Source organism: Peromyscus leucopus, chromosome 14 (assembly GCF_004664715.2).
Source record: "Peromyscus leucopus breed LL Stock chromosome 14, UCI_PerLeu_2.1, whole genome shotgun sequence".
NCBI classification, from domain to species: Eukaryota; Metazoa; Chordata; class Mammalia; order Rodentia; family Cricetidae; genus Peromyscus; species Peromyscus leucopus.
This window is the reverse complement of record NC_051075.1, coordinates 44,702,542-44,719,801: the sequence shown is the minus strand read 5'-3', so window position 1 is coordinate 44,719,801 and position 17,260 is coordinate 44,702,542. Positions and strand designations below refer to the sequence as shown.

General features: G+C 46.0%; 1 protein-coding gene across 3 annotated transcripts in view; it reads right to left on the bottom strand.

The window, feature by feature from the left end:
• Fntb (farnesyltransferase, CAAX box, beta) overlaps positions 1-14,273 on the bottom strand; it is an 87,826-nt gene extending 73,553 nt beyond the window's left edge. The window contains exons 1-2 of one of the 3 annotated variants that reach the window (XM_037210645.1): positions 13,325-14,273; positions 3,461-3,487 (exon numbers count right to left, since the gene is read on the bottom strand). In XM_037210645.1, the coding sequence (XP_037066540.1) occupies positions 3,461-3,487; positions 13,325-13,468 (171 nt within the window). In that variant the 5' untranslated portion in view covers positions 13,469-14,273. Of the gene's footprint in view, positions 1-3,048; positions 3,150-3,460; positions 3,488-13,324 lie in introns of those variants that run through there. The other 2 variants (XM_028876069.2, XM_037210646.1) reach the window with 2 other exon arrangements.
• Positions 14,274-17,260: the final 2,987 nt, after the last annotated feature.

The following is a 17,260-nucleotide window of genomic DNA, read 5'->3' as shown; positions in this document are numbered from 1 at the left end:
CAGAGCTCTATGAGTTGGAGGCCAGCTTGCTCTACAGAATGAGTTCCAGGACAGCCAGGGCTATATATAGTAAGACCTGTCTCACTCACCCCCAATCAATCAATCAATCAATCAATCAAATTTTAGTACATATAATCTTTATACCCATGAAGGGTAAGGAAAAGCTTCCACCATACACTCTGTCAAGGAAAAGGCCTAGTGAAAAGGGACTCAGCATTCATAAAATTTCCGAAGACACCAGGAAAACTTAACCTAAGAGCCTTTCCTTCTAAACAGTTGCTTATGTTGGGCCAAGAAAAGGGGCCTCTGGCACTGGCTTCCTGCCTGCCTGCCGTACTTCTTCCTTCCCAACCCCCCAACATAGATCAGATCAAAGGGCAAAGCCTCATCACACCAAGGAGGGAGAATTCAAAACAAACCACAAGGCGGTTAGCATCGATGTCGTCAGAGAAAAACCGTTCTGAGGCAAGGGGCACACTGCCAGTCGAAATGGAGCCCTGGGGCCAGCCCTTCCAAAGGTCACTAAGGCCAGAGGTTATAGAGAAGGGGTTCTTACGAACGGTGATCCGACACTAACCGAATGTCTTCTAACTCTGGCTGCTGTATGCTCCTGACGATTCTTTCCGGCACATGCAAATGCAAATTTCAAGAATTTTTCACACCAAGCCACCAAGAGACTATAACAGAGCACCCCAAATCCTCAGGATCGAAGGATGAGCAAGGAAAAGCCAGGGCTGGCCACAGGGACACAGGGGCCCTGAAACAATGGACTCCGAAGAATTAAGGCTTCTGTGGGAACCCTTGCTCGGAAAGATCAGGATGAAGCCTGGGGCCAGGGAGGAGGTCTTGGCCCCCAGGAGAGACCGCACGGTTCTGCACCTCATCGCACAGCTAAGTCGCGCAGACATGTCTCCTTTCATCTTTTCTATAAAGCTCTAACACTGCTACATCAAAGGCAGACAGAGTCTAAGAACTTTTCTCTCCCCGGTTCTGGCTGAACTGTAAATAAATCCATTTTCCTTTACTAATCTGTTGCCTTGTTTCTCTGCAAATGGGGAAACTGAGGCAATAATACATTTACAGGCCTAAGTGCCCATAATGCTCTCTCCCCACACCTTTTCTCCTGTCTGCCCAAACTTGCCTTTGTCCACCCCACTGGGTTACTCCTCGCTGGGTGTTCATGTGTGTATTATGTTCCACACATGTTCATGAACTTCCAGTTGTGGCTGGGAATGGTGGCACTAAGGAGGCTGGGCATTTGACGCCGGCTTCAACTACATAGCGAGTTCAAGACCAGCCTGGGCTACACAGTTAGACTCCATTTAAAAACACAAAACCAAATAAACAAACTTCCGTTTTGCTCTTGTGAATCTGTCATCCAGTAGTCTGAGGGTCCAGTCAGAGAGCCTCACACCAGAAGACAGACTGTTCTCTTCTCCACTCCACTGACATACCACATTGCAAGGCTGTCTCCATTTTCCTCCAGACTTGGCCCAAGAGCTTCGTGTCTGTGACGATGTTCCTTTGTATCACTGTTTCAATAAACTTAACATCTCCTGAGTTCTCAAAGTCCCGATACTGAACCCCAAACCTAGAGATGGCCTTGGGGACTTCCAAACCCCACCCCCCACCCCGTGCCATGAGAAATGTACCTTGTGGGACAGAATCATGGAAGAAAACTTGACAGTCAAATTCTCTTAAACTTTTATTAAAATCTAGTTGGGCACGGTGGCATGTATCAGTGATGCCAATGCTCAAGAGACAGAGAAAGAATGATCAAGGCAAGTTCGAGTCTAGCCTGGTCTGCACAGCAAGCTCCTGGCAAACTAGGGCTACGTGGTGGAACTCTATTTCAAAAATAAGCAGACTGGACTGGAGAGATGGCTCAGGTTAAGAGCACTGACTGCTCTTCCAGAGGTCCTGAGTTCAATTCCCAGCACCCACATGGTGACTCACACCTGTCCATAACTCCAGTTCTAGAGAACCCAGTGCCCTCTGCTGACCTCCGAGGGAACCAGACAGGCACCCAGTGCACAGACATACATGTGAGCAAAACACCACACACATACACATAAAATAAATACATTTAAAAAATAATTTAATTTCTCTGTGAGTTCGAGGCCAACCTGGTCTACAGAGAAAGTTCCAGGACAGCCAAGGCTACACACAGAAACCCTGTCTTGGAAAAACAATACAAGGAAACAAAAAGAAAATTAATGTAATTTAATATTCAATTCAGGAGCTGGAGAGATGAATCAGTGTGTAAAATCACTTGCTGTGTGACCCTGAAGACCTGAGTTCGACACCAGAACCTACATACCAGGCTGGACATGGTCCTGCCCACACCTGTAACCCCAGGCTATGGGAGATGGTGACTAGGCCTTGCTGGCTGCCCCAAGAGCTCCAGGTTCAGGGACAGTTCTCAAAGGAATAAGGCAGAGAGCGATGGGACACTCTGTCCTCTACCTGAGTGTGCACAGGCACACCCACCCGTACACCCAAGACATACATACACAACTCTCTCTCTCCCCCTCCCTCTTCCTCCCTTCCTCCCACACACCCCTTAAACACAGCTGAACTAGACTTGGGATGGTAAAGGTATGTGCTTAGCATGCATGAGGCTTTAGGCTCAACTCCCCAGCACTTCACAAAAATAAACAAAAAGAAATACTGAGGGGCTGAAGGTGATTGGGTAGCTGTTGTTGTTATTGTTGTCTAAAAGCATGAAGAAGTGTGAAAACTCTTTGGCTCTGAAACCTGAATTCTGTAAACAACAACAACAACAACAAAACCCTTCGATCCAGGGATTGTCACACACAGAAAGAAGGAATCACGGGTGTGTGTGCACCTCTTCTGACCCCTCCTCACCTTTGCTTTAATTTCCCTGCTTCCTTTCAATCCAACGATTCTATTTACTCTCTCCTTTCTACATAAAAATCCCCACAGGTGGTTACCAGTCCAACAGCCCCATAGCAACTGATCCTTTTCTTCGGCATAAACAGCCAAGGGCCCTAGGTTCGGCTCCCCAGAGCAGGGCACACTGCTCACCATCATCTCAATGAACACTAGCCGCTTCTCGGGGAAAGGATGGAGCCCAGAGCATCCGATCTACCGCAGAAACACCCTACATGACACGGTGCCGAGGCCAGGAGCAGGCATGGAAGATTAACTCCCAAGAGACCAGCTCTTTAATATTTAAAAATAGCCTCGAATGAGTGAGCTTTTATTGGATCCTATTTAAACACATAACCAAAGGCTGTTAATTAAAAAAAAAAAAAAAAAAAGGCTAGCATGACGGCTGAGTGGGTTGAGGCGCTTGACCACCTGAGTTCAATCCCTGAGACCTACGTGACAGCAGGAACTGACCACTGCGATTTGTCCTCCGACCTTCCTCGAACATACTGTGGCTCATGTGCACAAGTTCTTGCTCACGTGTACACACAAATAAGTAAATACATACCATTTCTTTTTCTTCTAAATCTCGGGACTATAGAGGAAATGAAAACATAAAGAGGATGTCAGATAGCATTATATAATTATTCTTTTTAGACAATGTTGTTGCCTTTACATAGAAGTCATTCTTAGGAGACAATATCTTCATCTTACTTTCAAATATTCAGGACAAAAATCATGCACAGACACACATGTAACTATATAAAATATATGCATGCATACATACGTGGAAACGCACATATGAGACAAAGCCCTGTCTTGGCTAGACCATCCACACCTCTGCAGACAGCGAGTAACCTTAGCTAGCAAACTGACAGGGCTGCAAACAGCTCCCACCACAGACAGGCACACTGAACGGAAACCCCTTCATCCTTATGCTGTGGACACGGTGGGTCTGCAGCAGCCACATCTCCTTTGGGAAGCTTCAGCCTTGCCAGAAGCTACCTTCTCTCCCAATGCCTTTGGCGAGGGTGATGTCCCGCCCCTCTCCCTTCAACCTGGCCGCCTCAGTTCTAAGAAGAAGGTACACCTAAATAATTAAGATTTATTTAGATGTAAGAACCCAGACACCTGAAGATCTTCAGACATCATCCAAATATGCAATCTCTGGCCTAGGTCTTCAGTTCTGAGTACCAATTAACAAAGCGCATGTAAATTGTGTTGAAGTTTAACTGGCACTAGCCCCAGGAGGCTGAAGTCTGTTGAGATGTTCTACTTCTGAGGGAAAAGGGATGCCTGGATGATGAAGGCCCCATACAGACACAGCTTCCCTGAGTACCGTCTCCCTACACAGCCTTTCCCTCCCTAGAAAAGCCCTTTATGCTCCTGAATTATCTAAGATGGAACACTGAGGACTATAACCCCTCCATCTTCTCAAGATGCTGGCCCTTGAATAAACCTGGTATCTTCCCACTAATTCCAGTCCCTCAGTTACTGGCTTTCAAGAGTGGACAGTGTAGCTGAAGGTTTTCCTGTGCTCACCCAGCACCAAGGACCCCACAGCCGCTTATAAAATAATCACTCAGAAGCTTATATTAATTAAAATTGCTCGGCCATTAGCTCAGGCCTACCACTGACTAGCTCTTACATTTAAACTAACCCATAATTCTTATTTATGTTTAGCCATGTGGCTTGATACCTTTTCTCAGTTCTGCCTTCCTATTTTGCTTCCTCTGTGTCTGGCTGGTGACTCCTGACTCAGCCTTCCTGTTCCCAGAATTCTCCTCTCTGCTTATCCCGCCTATACTATACTTCCTGCCTGGCTACTGACCAATCAGCATTTTATTTATCAACCAAATCAGAGCAACACACATTTGCAGCATACAGATCAATATCCACAGCAGGGCGGCCCAGATTTGGGTCCAGTAACAATTTCTAATAAAAATTCATTTTATGCCTTATTTGACTCTAAGTGGATGAGACTGAGTTTTCCAGCTGGTCTGAACACCTTACTGGTTCTTTAACTAATAAGTAAAAGGAAATCTTTGACGGTTTGTTTTCTACCTGTATGAGTCATAATTTTAGCCTCTTTTTAAAATGTACTCTTAGCCAGGAAGAGTGCTGCATGCCTTTAATCCCGGCACTCAGGAGGCAGAGGCAGAGGCAGAGGCAGGCCTGATCTACACAGGGAGTTCCAGGACAGCCAGGGCTACATCCTGAAGGCCTGTCTCGAAAAGCAACAAAAAGCACTCTTGGCCTCCTATGGTGGTATATCTGGGAGGCTGTGGAGGGAGGCTCATGAATTCAAGGCCATCCTGGCTACATAATAGCAAGGGCTTCTCAGTGGGTAAAGGGGCTTGCCACACAAGCCTGACGACCTGAGTCCAATCCTCAGAACTCACATACAAAGCTGGCTGCAGTGGCATGCATCTGGAATTGGGAAGAGAGGCAGACAGAGGAATTGCCTGGGCGCTCACTGGCCAGCTAGTCTGGAGTGCTCAGTGCAGCAGCAGAAACAAGATCCTGAGATCCTGTCTCAACAAGGTGAAAGGAGAAATTCTGCTCCAGCAAGCTGCCCTCTGAGCTCAGTGACAGGAGTACCCTGTCACGAACAAGCTGTCACATTCACGTGCACATCACGCGCGCGCGCACGGGGGTGGGGTGGGGATAAAATAAGAATTTTTAAAAAATACAATGGCTGGGGGTGGTGATACACACCTTAAATATCAGCACTCAAGAGACAGAGGTAGATGGATCTCTGTGAGTTCCAGGCCAGCCTGGTCTACAGAGCAAGTTCTGGCCCATCCAGGACTACATAGTAAAACCCTGTCTAGGAAAAGATAAAATTCTAGAAGAGGCTAAATGGATTTAGTTACATCAGCTATCAGTTACCTTTGGGGCTGGGGTCAGGAGTGGGCCCTGACTAGGAAGAAGCATTATGGGATGCTTTGGTGTGATGGTGATGTCTTAAATCAAGCAAAAGCTTGGGTGCACAGGAACGAGCAGCTGCCGAGGCTAAGTACATGTGTGAGTGTTATTCTGATCATATGCAAATTTCATCCTGTATAAATTACATCTTCCGAGAACTATGCGTTAATATTAAACTCTACTTAATGAGTATTTAAGAACCGTCTTGACATCTGTAACTTGCTTTGAAACCCATTCCTAAGAGACGGGTAGGAGGCAGGCATGGCGGTGCATGGCTGTAAGCCCCGCACTTGGGAAGCTGAGCCAGAGGGTCACCAGATGGAGACAGCCTGAAATACACATCGAGGCCCTGCCGCAAACAAACAAGTGGAACATCAGAGACAACAGGCTGGGGTTCGGCTCTGTGCTGAGTGTGGGCCTGACTTCAACCCCAATGTTACAGAGAGAAGGAAGAGGGAAGAGTCCAGAAACGGTAGTGCTGCATGCCTGCCGTTCTAGAACGGGAGAGACAGACACAGAGGGCCTGGGAATTCACAGGAGACCCTGTCTCAACTCCTTCACCCCACTCTGCCCCCCAAAAAAGTATGGAAAATATTAACAAAACAATCTAGATGGTGAGTATACTGGTTTTCATCGTAAAATTCTTTCAACTTAGCCGGGTGTGGTGGCGCGCGCCTTTAATCCCAGCACTCAGGAAACAGAGGCAGGTAGATCTCCGTGAGTTTGTGGCCAGCCTGGTTTATGTATTGAGTTCCAGGCAAGTCAGGGCTACATAATGAGACCCTGTCTCAAAAAGACAGAAAACTATTTTCTCAGGCTTGGGAGATGGCTTAGTCAGAACAGCGTTTACCACAGAAGCGTGAGAACAGGAGCTTGGGTCCCGAGCACCAACATAAAAACAGGGAATGGTGGCAGGGCTATTGTTCCAGCTCTGTGGGACTGAATCCAGCTTATCCTGGGAACACTCTGGCCAGCCACTATAGCCAAATGGCAAAAATGGTGTATGGGCGGTTGAGTAAGAACGGCCCCCATAGGCTCATACATTCAAATGCTCAGTCAACAGGGACTCCACTATTTAAAAGGATTAGAAGGATTAAGAGTTGTGGCCTTGTTGGAGTAGGTATTGGAAGAAGTGTGTCACTTGGGTTTAGCTTTGAGGTTTCAAAAGCCCATAATAAGCCCAGAGTCTCTCTGTCTCTCTGTCTTTTTCTTTCTCTTTGTCTGAGGATCAGGACATAGCTCTCAGCTACTGCTCCAGCACCTGCCTGCATGCTGCCATGCTTCCCATTATGATGATCATGGACTAAACCTCTAAAACTGTAAGTAAGCCCCAATTAAATGCTTTCTTCATAAGAGTTGTCATGGTCATGGTGGCTCTTCACAGCCATAGAACAGTGACTAAGACATGGTGGAAAATGCAGAGGAAGGCATCTAGCCAACCTCTGGCCTCCACATATGCACTCACACAGTGAGCACACCTACACACGCACACCAAAAGAAAAGAAGAAAGAAACTTTTTAAAAATAATACTCTCATCTTCCCTCTATGTTGTAGGTGTCTAGAATACATTCCTGAATAAAAGGATAAGAATTTCCACCCCAGAGCTTGCCTTTTGCTCACCCACACTCTTTAAACATGAGCATGAAAAGGAAAAGCAGAAAGAGGCCTCCCAGTCTGAACAGTGGTAGAAGCTAGCATCCCAGAAGCTGGGAACCAGGCTATTCTGAGTACAGACCCATCTACTCAGCGCCTGTGAGCACGGAGTCCATCCACTAGCTTTTAACAAACCATCAGGGATTCTGGTGCATGTTTCTGTTTGGTAGATTGAAAGGTGTGTGTGTGTGTGTGTGTGTGTGTGTGTGTGTGTGTGTGTGTGTGTGTGTGTTCGTGTTCTTGAGTGTATGTGTGTTTCTTGAGAGTGCTCTGGAGGCCAGAGGTCAATGTTGGGGGCCTTCTTCAATCACTCTCCACCTTATTGTTCAGGCAGGGTCTCTCTCTCAACCTGAAACTCACCAACTGTTTATACAGGCTGGGCAGTGAGCTCCAGGGACCCTCCTGCCTCAGGACCACCAGCGTAGGGGCTTTTACATGGGTGCTGGGGATCTGATCTCGGGTCCTGATGCCTGTGTGAGCATCTCCCCAGCCACAAAACGTTTTTAGAAGTGATATAGTACGTTCTCCATTCACAACTTAAATGTTAATTGTTCTTTTTAAACCACTAACCATTCTATTCATCTTCTCAACTAAAGGGGTAACGAAAAAATTCTCTAAAGTTTAACACTCAAAGCATTTTCTGAACAAAGAATATTTGAGGAATATAGGTGACTACAATAAGTCACCCCAAAATGAGACTGTAGGAGACCAGAACCCATCATTCAGAGTAAGACTGAGGGAGACAACATGCATCCCTCACAATAAGCGGCTTTTGTATAAGGATTACCTTGAGCCTATTATCTCGAGCAACAGTGGACACAGCTTTGAAAACACGGCAGGAGGTACTCCTTTATAAGCGGGAGTTTGTATCTCTAAAGGAACTCTTCATCTTCCTCTACCTCCTCTGGCATCCTCCCCTCCCCTCCACCACCCACCCCCATCCCAACAGGAAAGATAACCCCAGACTCTACCACAAAGCACCAGGTGAACATGAGCACAACAAACCTTGCTATTGATTTCTGGGTTCTTCCTGCCGACCTTCGTTACAGGCTTCTGACACCGCAGGTGAAGGTGGGTATTTAAGCTGGAATCCTAAGTCACCTCTGAGAGATTCACTAACATCCCTGAGTACTGGCCCTGAGGTGCATGTTAGTAAACTGCTATGCGGTTTCTCTTGTTAATCACTTTTGATACAGAGGGTTCAAGCTACAAACTCAGGAAATGGAGAAATGTTCCTTTTTAATATTATTTTATTATCATTGTGGGCATGAGGCATGAGAGGGGGGTGTGTGAGCCACAGTGCATGTGGGGGCAGCAGCAGAGGACAACTCCGTGGGGCAGGTTCTCTATTTCCACCTTCCATGGGTTCTGGGGACCAACCACGTGTCCTCAGGCTTAGAGGGCAAGCACTCCCACCAACTGAGCCATCTCACTGTCCCTCTAATGTCCTTTTTCTGTCTCATATAGGGGCTCATTAAATTGCCCAAGCTGGCCTTGAACTTGCCATCCTCCTGCCTCATTCTCCCAAGCAGATGGGATTACAGACCTGTTCTAATAGGCCTGGATTGCTCCTTAAATCTGGGATAATTCAACAATAACCATCTTACTCATATGGTCTAGAAAAGTATATATATATATATATATATATATATATATATATATATACACACACACACACACATATATTGCTCAAAAACTGGTGATAATTAAAAGACACATGAAGATTTTTAAGAGAATTGTTTCATGGATAAGAGTCGGCAGCCAGGCGGTTGGTGGTGGTGCACGCCTTTAATCCCAACACTCAGAAGGCAGAGGGAGGCGGATCCCTGTGAGTTCAAGGCCAGCCTGGTCTACAGAGTGAGTTCCAGGACAGCCAGGGCTACACAAAGAAACCCTGTCTAAAAAAAAAAAAAAAAAAGCTGGCATTTCTAAAGTAGTGTTATATAAAGTATGAATTAGAACAGTTATATATTATATTTGTATGTATAGTGCTAGGGGTTGGATTTAGAGCCTCAGTATGCTAGGAAGCGCTCCACCACTGAGCTATATCCTGGGCCCACAGTTACCTGAATTTAAATGGAAATTTTATCAACCGGCATTTGATTTGTTTACTACACACCTGAAAGCCTAAAAAGTACACGGATTCCATCTCAACCAGGAAAGTCTGGAGACCTCTTTTTCCTTCGGCACCCAGGCCTTCCACTGCAGGCACACTAGCACTGAGCTACATTTTCAGCCAACTTTTCTTTTTATGTTTATCCACTTGTTTGCTTATAGACAGGGTCTTGCTATGTAGCCTAGGCTGGCTCTCTAACTGTGGTCTCCCTGTCGCATCCTCTAAGCGCTGGGATTACAGGTGCGCACCACCACCCCCAACCTCGCCACCACCACCCCCCTTTGGATTTACATAAATTTGACATTTAACTAATACTGTCTCGTGTTCCCCTTAGAGCTGTCTGACTAAAGACACCACTGGCATTTCAAGTGGAAGGTGCTTTGGTCTCTGTTCAAGGGTAAACTAAAAGAAGAAGAAAAAACAGCAATAAGTATGTATTGTAGACAAGTGTCGTCAAGGCCACTGCTCAACAGACTATCCATATTAATCTGCAGTTTGCGGGAGGGTGATTCCCAGTGGCAGGACACTGAGGGTGGACACCAACAGCACAACCTCACCTTGCTGTCTAGTCACAAAAGGCCCTTTGCGTCACATCCACTGGGAAAATATTTGTCAAGGGACAGCCCTTCACAAACTGTCAAGAGACTGACCCTATCGCAAGCACGATGGCCACTCCGTAAGCCGCTGTCACCTCTCACCCAGAACAGTGCAATGGCCTCCCAACCACTGCCTCCTACCTCCGCTCTCATTTCCCACGTAATACTTTATTTTTTTAAAAAAGAGTTCGAGGCCAGCCTGGTATACAGGACTAGAGAGATGGCTCAGAGGTTAAGGAGCATTGGCTGTTCTTCCAGAGGACCCAGGTTCAATTCTCAGCACCCACATGGCAGCTCACAATTGTCTGTAACTCCAGTTCCAGGGGATCTGACACCCTCACACCAATGCAAATAAAATGAAGTTAAATAAATTATATATATGTATATGTATGTGTATATATATATATATCAAATCCAGCCAGGCAGTGACGGTGCACACCTTTAATCCCAGCACTTGGGAGGTGGTTGGGTTTGAGACCAGTCTATAGAACAAGTCCCAGGACACCCAGGGCTACACAGAGAAATTCCACCTTGAAAAAAGCCCAACAAGAACCCATCAAATCCATTTCCTTTGTTCACTGACTCAGGCTAAGTGTCTGAACAGTGCCTAGCACTCAAAAGATTTTCTTTCTTAGTTTTTGTTGTATTATTTTGTATGGGTGTTACATCTGCACAGCACAGGCATGCAGAGCCCCTGAAAGCCACAGTAGGGCATCAGATGCCCTGGGCCTGCAGTTATAGGACAGTTGTAAGGCACCTTGTGGGTCCTGGGATTGAACCCAGGTCCTCTGAAAGAGCAGCCAGTGCTTTTAACCACTGAGCCACCTCTCCAACCCTCAAGAACTTCCTGAAAGAAAATGATGAATGGAACAGAAGGCCTCACAAGAAAGAGCTCTTCCACTGTTTACAGGCTTAACTCCTGTTACTAAGTTATTGTCTAACAAATGAAGTTTCCCAATAATGAGACAGGAAAGGAGTGGCAAGTATCTATCTTTATTGCCACGACACAAAATTGAGCTGTCAGTAAATAAATCCCTGCGGAAGTTCAGTCAAAACCAAAAGACCCAGTTCTGTAAAGAACTCCTCAAGCAACGTTACTTCTGATGACTGCACCTGATAGTTCTCTGAGCCTCTGCCTTCCCTGTCAGAATGTGTAAGGACTGAGTGGCCAATGCCGGGAGAACATTTAGCACTCAGCTGGTACCGAATGAACGGTCATTGTGGTGTCAAATGCAGAGGAAGCCGGAAGAATGAAATATCACATTATCTTCCTATCAATTCTTCATCCTAGACTTTTAAAATGTGAGCTGGAATGATGACCTAAAATATAAGACTCTATCATACCATTGGGCCTGCATCTGACAGACACTCCACACTAACCTATCAGGACCCGGCATCCTCCACACCCTGGCCTTGGCCTGCCCCTTTTCAGAGCATCTTATGTCCATTTTTGTATTGCTCATTATGCCTACTCAGAACTTAAGTTGTTTTCCTTATAGGAACGGAGCAGGAAGGAACTTCAGCAATCTACTGAAGGAGACATCAATACACAAAAAAGAGAGCAGATCAGAAAAACTCCTGATAAGGCCCCTGTTGCCTCTAGAAACATAGACGTTTTTGTAAAGTGACAGGCTAACTGATCCTCTTTTCTTCATTAGCATCCTGCATACCTTTATCTGCTAAGTCAATTCAGTTAAGGATTTAAAGGATGGGGGAGGGGGAGCATATCCAACTCGTAACTTCGCCATAGTCTAATCAACCACAGACACATCACTCTAAACACTGCAAAGATTCTCTAGGTTTTGTCACTGATGAGAGATTTCTTTTTCAGTGTTTTACAAGAGACTTCCCTGGGACACAAGTTAAGGCAGAGAGTAGATGCAAAAAGTATGTCTCCTTTATTATTCTAAAGCCCATGAGGCATTAACTCAAAGATTAAAAGGCTGCCCCTGCTACTATGTGAATAACCATGTGTTCAATCCCTGGTTTTGTTATGAAATTTCTTTTTAGGGCAAGCAAGATGGCTCAGTGGGTCAAGGTGCTTGCAGCTTCAGTTAGATCTCTGGAACCCACAGATGCCTTGGCACCAGCATCCACAAACGTGCCTTACACATTCACACACATAGAAATGAAAACAAATGTGCACTTAGTCACAACTGTAAAATTTATATAGTCACTATTGCCATTAACTTTGCCTAAATGGAGGCTCCCAGCTTTAGGTACGAAACATGAAGCAGGTCCCTCCACGGTTAAGCCTGGGTACTGATATAGTAAGATCTTATTTTAGTAAGTGGCTGGATGCCTATTCCTCAGCGCTGACAAGACTCATCCTGACCACTTCTAGTAACAGATGGGTAAACAGCTCTCCAACAACCAATTTGGGAACAACTCCAAATGGGGAGAGAGAAAAATGAAAACTATAATTCACTACCCATACCTTAAACACTTCTCAAACCGGCATGTCCGATACACCCTAGGCCTTAGTGAATCACAAGCAGTTCAAACTCCATACTTTTTTGTTCTTTCCAAACTAAACAGTTTTCCAGACTGTCTTTCCCAACCAGGCTCCTGCCTAAGGGCTGGTTTTTTGTTTTTTGTTTTTTTTTTTTTTTTTTGTATTTCCGGCGTTCAACAGCAGATGCTCAAATGATTACCACGAGGTAGGCCTCAACCTGACCTAGCAGTCAGATAATAAACCGATTTGAGGGATGGCATGACCGTAGTCTGGCCATTCGGTCCCATAAATGTCCGGAAACTGCGCATGTGGGGGAAAGTGAGCGGTCGGTTCCAGAACCTCCAGGAGTCCTGGCAGAATGGAGCGGGCTACCTGGTCCGCCCAGGCTGCTGTGGGCTCCAGACACAGAACACGATTCTTTACACCTTCTGAAGCAGAGAGGACAGGGGTACTGCCCTGTCCCCCAAGCCCAACCCTGACAACGACCCTTTCCTACCCAAGCCTGCCCCACAAACGCTCCACTCCGAAGCCCCAGTCTGGGCGCCTAGAGCTCGGGGGCGGGGGCGCAGTGCAATATGGGAGTTGTAGTTCCACGGGGAGTTTCGCACCCAGACGGGCCTACAAACGGGACTCCTGCTCCCAGAAGGCCCCGCGCGGGCGCCTCGCCCAACCCTGCCACCTCACCTGTTCTATGGACGTGACTGTTTCCACTGAGTCGTCTTGCAACCGCTCCCGCGCGTGCTCAGGTCTCAGACTATACAGCGGTTCTGACCAGACAGGGGAGGAAGATGGAGGACAATAGTAGGTGAAGGAACTCGAAGAAGCCATGATCAGGCGAGCAGCGAGCGCTGTATAGGACACAGCTTCGTCCAGCAACAACGCGCATTGAAACTCGAGCGGGCTAAGGCGCTACGGAGAGTGGGTAGAGTCAAAAAGCTTTTGAACGCGAATCTCTCCTCCCACCTACACATCTTCAAGGAGTGAGTTACTGGGATGCTGCCGCCCCCCATTGGGCAGATGAGCTGCTACAAGAGCTCCGCTTCCTGGAGCGAGTAGGATGCCTTAGTTCGTTATGCAAATAATATCAAAAGAAAACTTCAACGCTCTGCTCTCACCTAATTGTAATGCAGTAGTCTGCGATTTCAGCTGCTCTAGAACCCTACGAATGTACCTTGAAAAACATTTCTGACAGCTCTCTGATTGCCTCCATCGCGCTCTTACTAATAGAATTACCGTGCACCTTTGGGTCTTTGACAGCCTCTTAGGAGAAACCTGAGCTCAGTAAATGAGCAGAATTGCCGGCCTCAGTACTCAGAGAAAGAGGAGGGGAGCGCTGTAATTTTCTCCTACTCCCTGTGCATTGGCAGAAACTAAAATACCATAGAAGAAATGAGTGTAAATGCAACAACCAAAGAAATAGTCAACAAACATTTATGGAGCACCTGCTACTTGTACTGTGCTAGAGTCCAGGAATACAAAAATGAATAAAATTACAAGATCCCGTCCCTTGGAATGCATCTGAATTTCATTTTAGAGGAACAGACAGAATTAGATAAATGAACACAAATATTTGAAGACTTACAATTATAATATGGCAGAAAATAGTCTGGCCAGGAGAGATGGTTCAGCAGTTAGGAGGACTGGCTGCTCTTCCAGAGGACCTGGGTTCGAGTCCCAGCAACCACCTGGCAACTCACAGCCATCTGTAACTCCAGTTGCAGGGGACCCAACACCCTCTCTGGCTTCCACAGACAAGTGGTGCACAAATATACACGTGGGCAACATATCCATAGACGTTATTTTTAGTGTCGCTTTTTAAAATATATCTTTACTGAAAATAACTTTTCATGTCATATATTCCGATCACGGTTTCCCCTTACACAACACCTCCCAGGTCCTCCCCACCTCCCCATCCACCCAACTCCACCCCTTCTTTCTCTCTCTTTAGCAAATAAAATGCAACAAAAAGAGGAAACAACCCAGAAAAAAAAAAAAAAACCAATGAGGAAGCACAAGAAACACAGATACACATACAAAATTAAATTTTTTTAAATTTAATTTTAAAGGAAAGAAACTAAGAGCGTTTAAGAAACTGATGACATGAACAAGGTTCTAATTAGATTCAAACCCAGGCACACCCAGGCCTTTCTGGGTACATGACATTTAAGCTGAGACCCTAAGGATGACAGCAGCCATCTATAACAATACAATGAGGGACCTAAAAATAAAAAAAAAAAAAAAAAAAAAAAAAAAAGAACAGCATGTTTGAAGGCACATGCCACAAATATACTCATGCAACTTGGGTTAACTCTAATAAGCATTGAGTGTTATATTTCCCCTGTAGTGGTTTGAAAGAAAATGACCCCCAAAAGGAGTGGCACTATTAGAAAGTGTGGCTTTGCTGGAGTAGGTGTGGCCTTGTTGGAGGAAGTGTGTCACCGTGGGGGTGGGCTTTGCGGTCTCCTATGCTCAAGCTACTCCCAGTGAGACAGACCACTTCCTACTGCCTGCAAGTCAAGATGTAGGAACCTCAGCTCCATCTCCAGCACTGTCTCCTGCATGCTACCATGTCACACCATGATAATGGGCTGAACCTCTGAAAATGCAAACCACCCCAATGACATGTTTTCCTTTATAAGAGTTGCTGTGGTCATGGTGTCTCTTCACAGCAACAGAAACCCTGACTAAGACACCCCCCCCAAAAAAAATAAATAAATAGAATAGTGATTTTGGGAAAATCCTGTGGAACTGGACGGATAGCTGAGTGGTGAAGCGGCAGGAGCACTTGGTGCTCTCGCAGAGGGCCATTTAGTTCCCAGCGCCCTCACTGGCCACTCACAACGACCTGTGACTGCAGCTCCAGTGCCCTCTGTTGACCTCTTAGGTACACCTGCACTCATGTGCACACCCACACACTGACAAATGGACATAATTTAAATCTTTTTGGTTTGCTTTGTTGTTTGTTTATTTCTTGAGGCAGGGCTTCTTTCTTTCTCTCTTTCTTTCTTTCTTTCTCTCTTTCTCTCTCTCTTTCCTTCCTTCCTTCCTTCCTTCTTCCTTCTTCCTTCCTTCCTTCCTTCCTTCCTTCCTTCCTTCCTTTCTTTCTTTCTTTTTTGGTTTTTCAAGACTGGGTTTCTCTGTGTGGCTCTGGTCTAGCTATCCTGGAACTCAATCTGTAGACCAGGCTGGCTTCAAACTCACAGTGATCCACCTGCCTCTGCCTCCAGAGTGCTGGGATTAAAGGCGTGCACCACTGCTGCCCAGAGACATAATTTAAATCTTTAGGGGGCTGAAGAGATAACTCAATGGTGAAGATCACTTGATGCTCTTGCAGAGGACCTGGTTTGTGTGGTGATATTTGTGATCTAAGAAGTAAAGCTTACCTGAAGATCAGAGAACAGAACCAGCCACAGAGTTAAACATAGAGGTCAGGCAGTGGTGGTACACACCTTTAATCGTAGCATTTGGGAGGCAGAGATCCATCTGGATCTCTGTGAGTTTAAGGCCACCCTGGACAACATGAGATTGATTCAGTCTAGGAGAGAAACAGAGCCAGGCAGTGGTCACACACACTTTTAATGCCAGTACTTAGGAAGTACACACACCATTAATCCCAGCACTGGGAAGGTTGAGATAGGAAGTGAAATGGCTGGGCAGAGAAAGGAATATAAGACACAAGGAGACAGGAACTTAGAGAGCCTTTCAGCTGAGGACTTAGAGGCATTCAGTCTGAGGATTAGTGGAGACAGGATTGGCTGAGGAATTGGCGAGGTGAGAAGTGGCTGTGGCTTGTTTCCTCTGATCTTTCAGCATTTACCCCAATATCTGGCTCTGGGTTTTTATTATAAGACCATTTAGGATTCGTGCAACAGGGTTGGGTTCCCAACACCCACATGACATCTCACAGCTGCCTGTAACTTTAACTCCAGACATTTCAACGCCCTCCCCTGATCTCTGTAGGCTTCTACACACACACACACACACACACACACACACACACCGTGCACATACATACACTCAAGCACATACATATATACACAGAATATATTTTTTAAAATAAATCGTTAGGAAAACCCTACCCCATTTGGACAGCAATAAATGAGAATCTTTACCAGGACCTACATCAAGGGCAGGAGGGTGGCTCAATAGAGTTTGTTGGGCAAGCATGAGGGCCAGAGTTCAGACTCACAGAAAGCACATAAATGGTGGGTAAGTCTGTCTGCCTGTCTGAAATTCCAGCCTCAGAAGACCAAGGTGGAGAACGCCCAGAACAAGCTCATTAGCTGTGTGAGCGAGCTCTGGGTTTAACTGAGAGGTCCTGTCCCGTGGGTAAGGTGGAAGGGGGATTAAGACTGATTCCCAACTGTAGATGTATCCAACAGTCTTATTAAGAAACACAGAAACAATGTAAAAGAGAAAGCCGAGAGGTCAGAGCTCAGAGCTAAAATCTCACCCTTCCGCCTGCGGTGTCCCAGCTTCCCGAAAGAGAGCTATTTCCTGTGTGTAAGTCGTTTTTCTAGTCATTCTGCCTTCTCATTGGTTGTAAACCCAAACACGTGACTGCCTCGTCACTGTCTGAATGTACAGCCCCCTAGATCTTAAAGGCATATGTCTCCAATG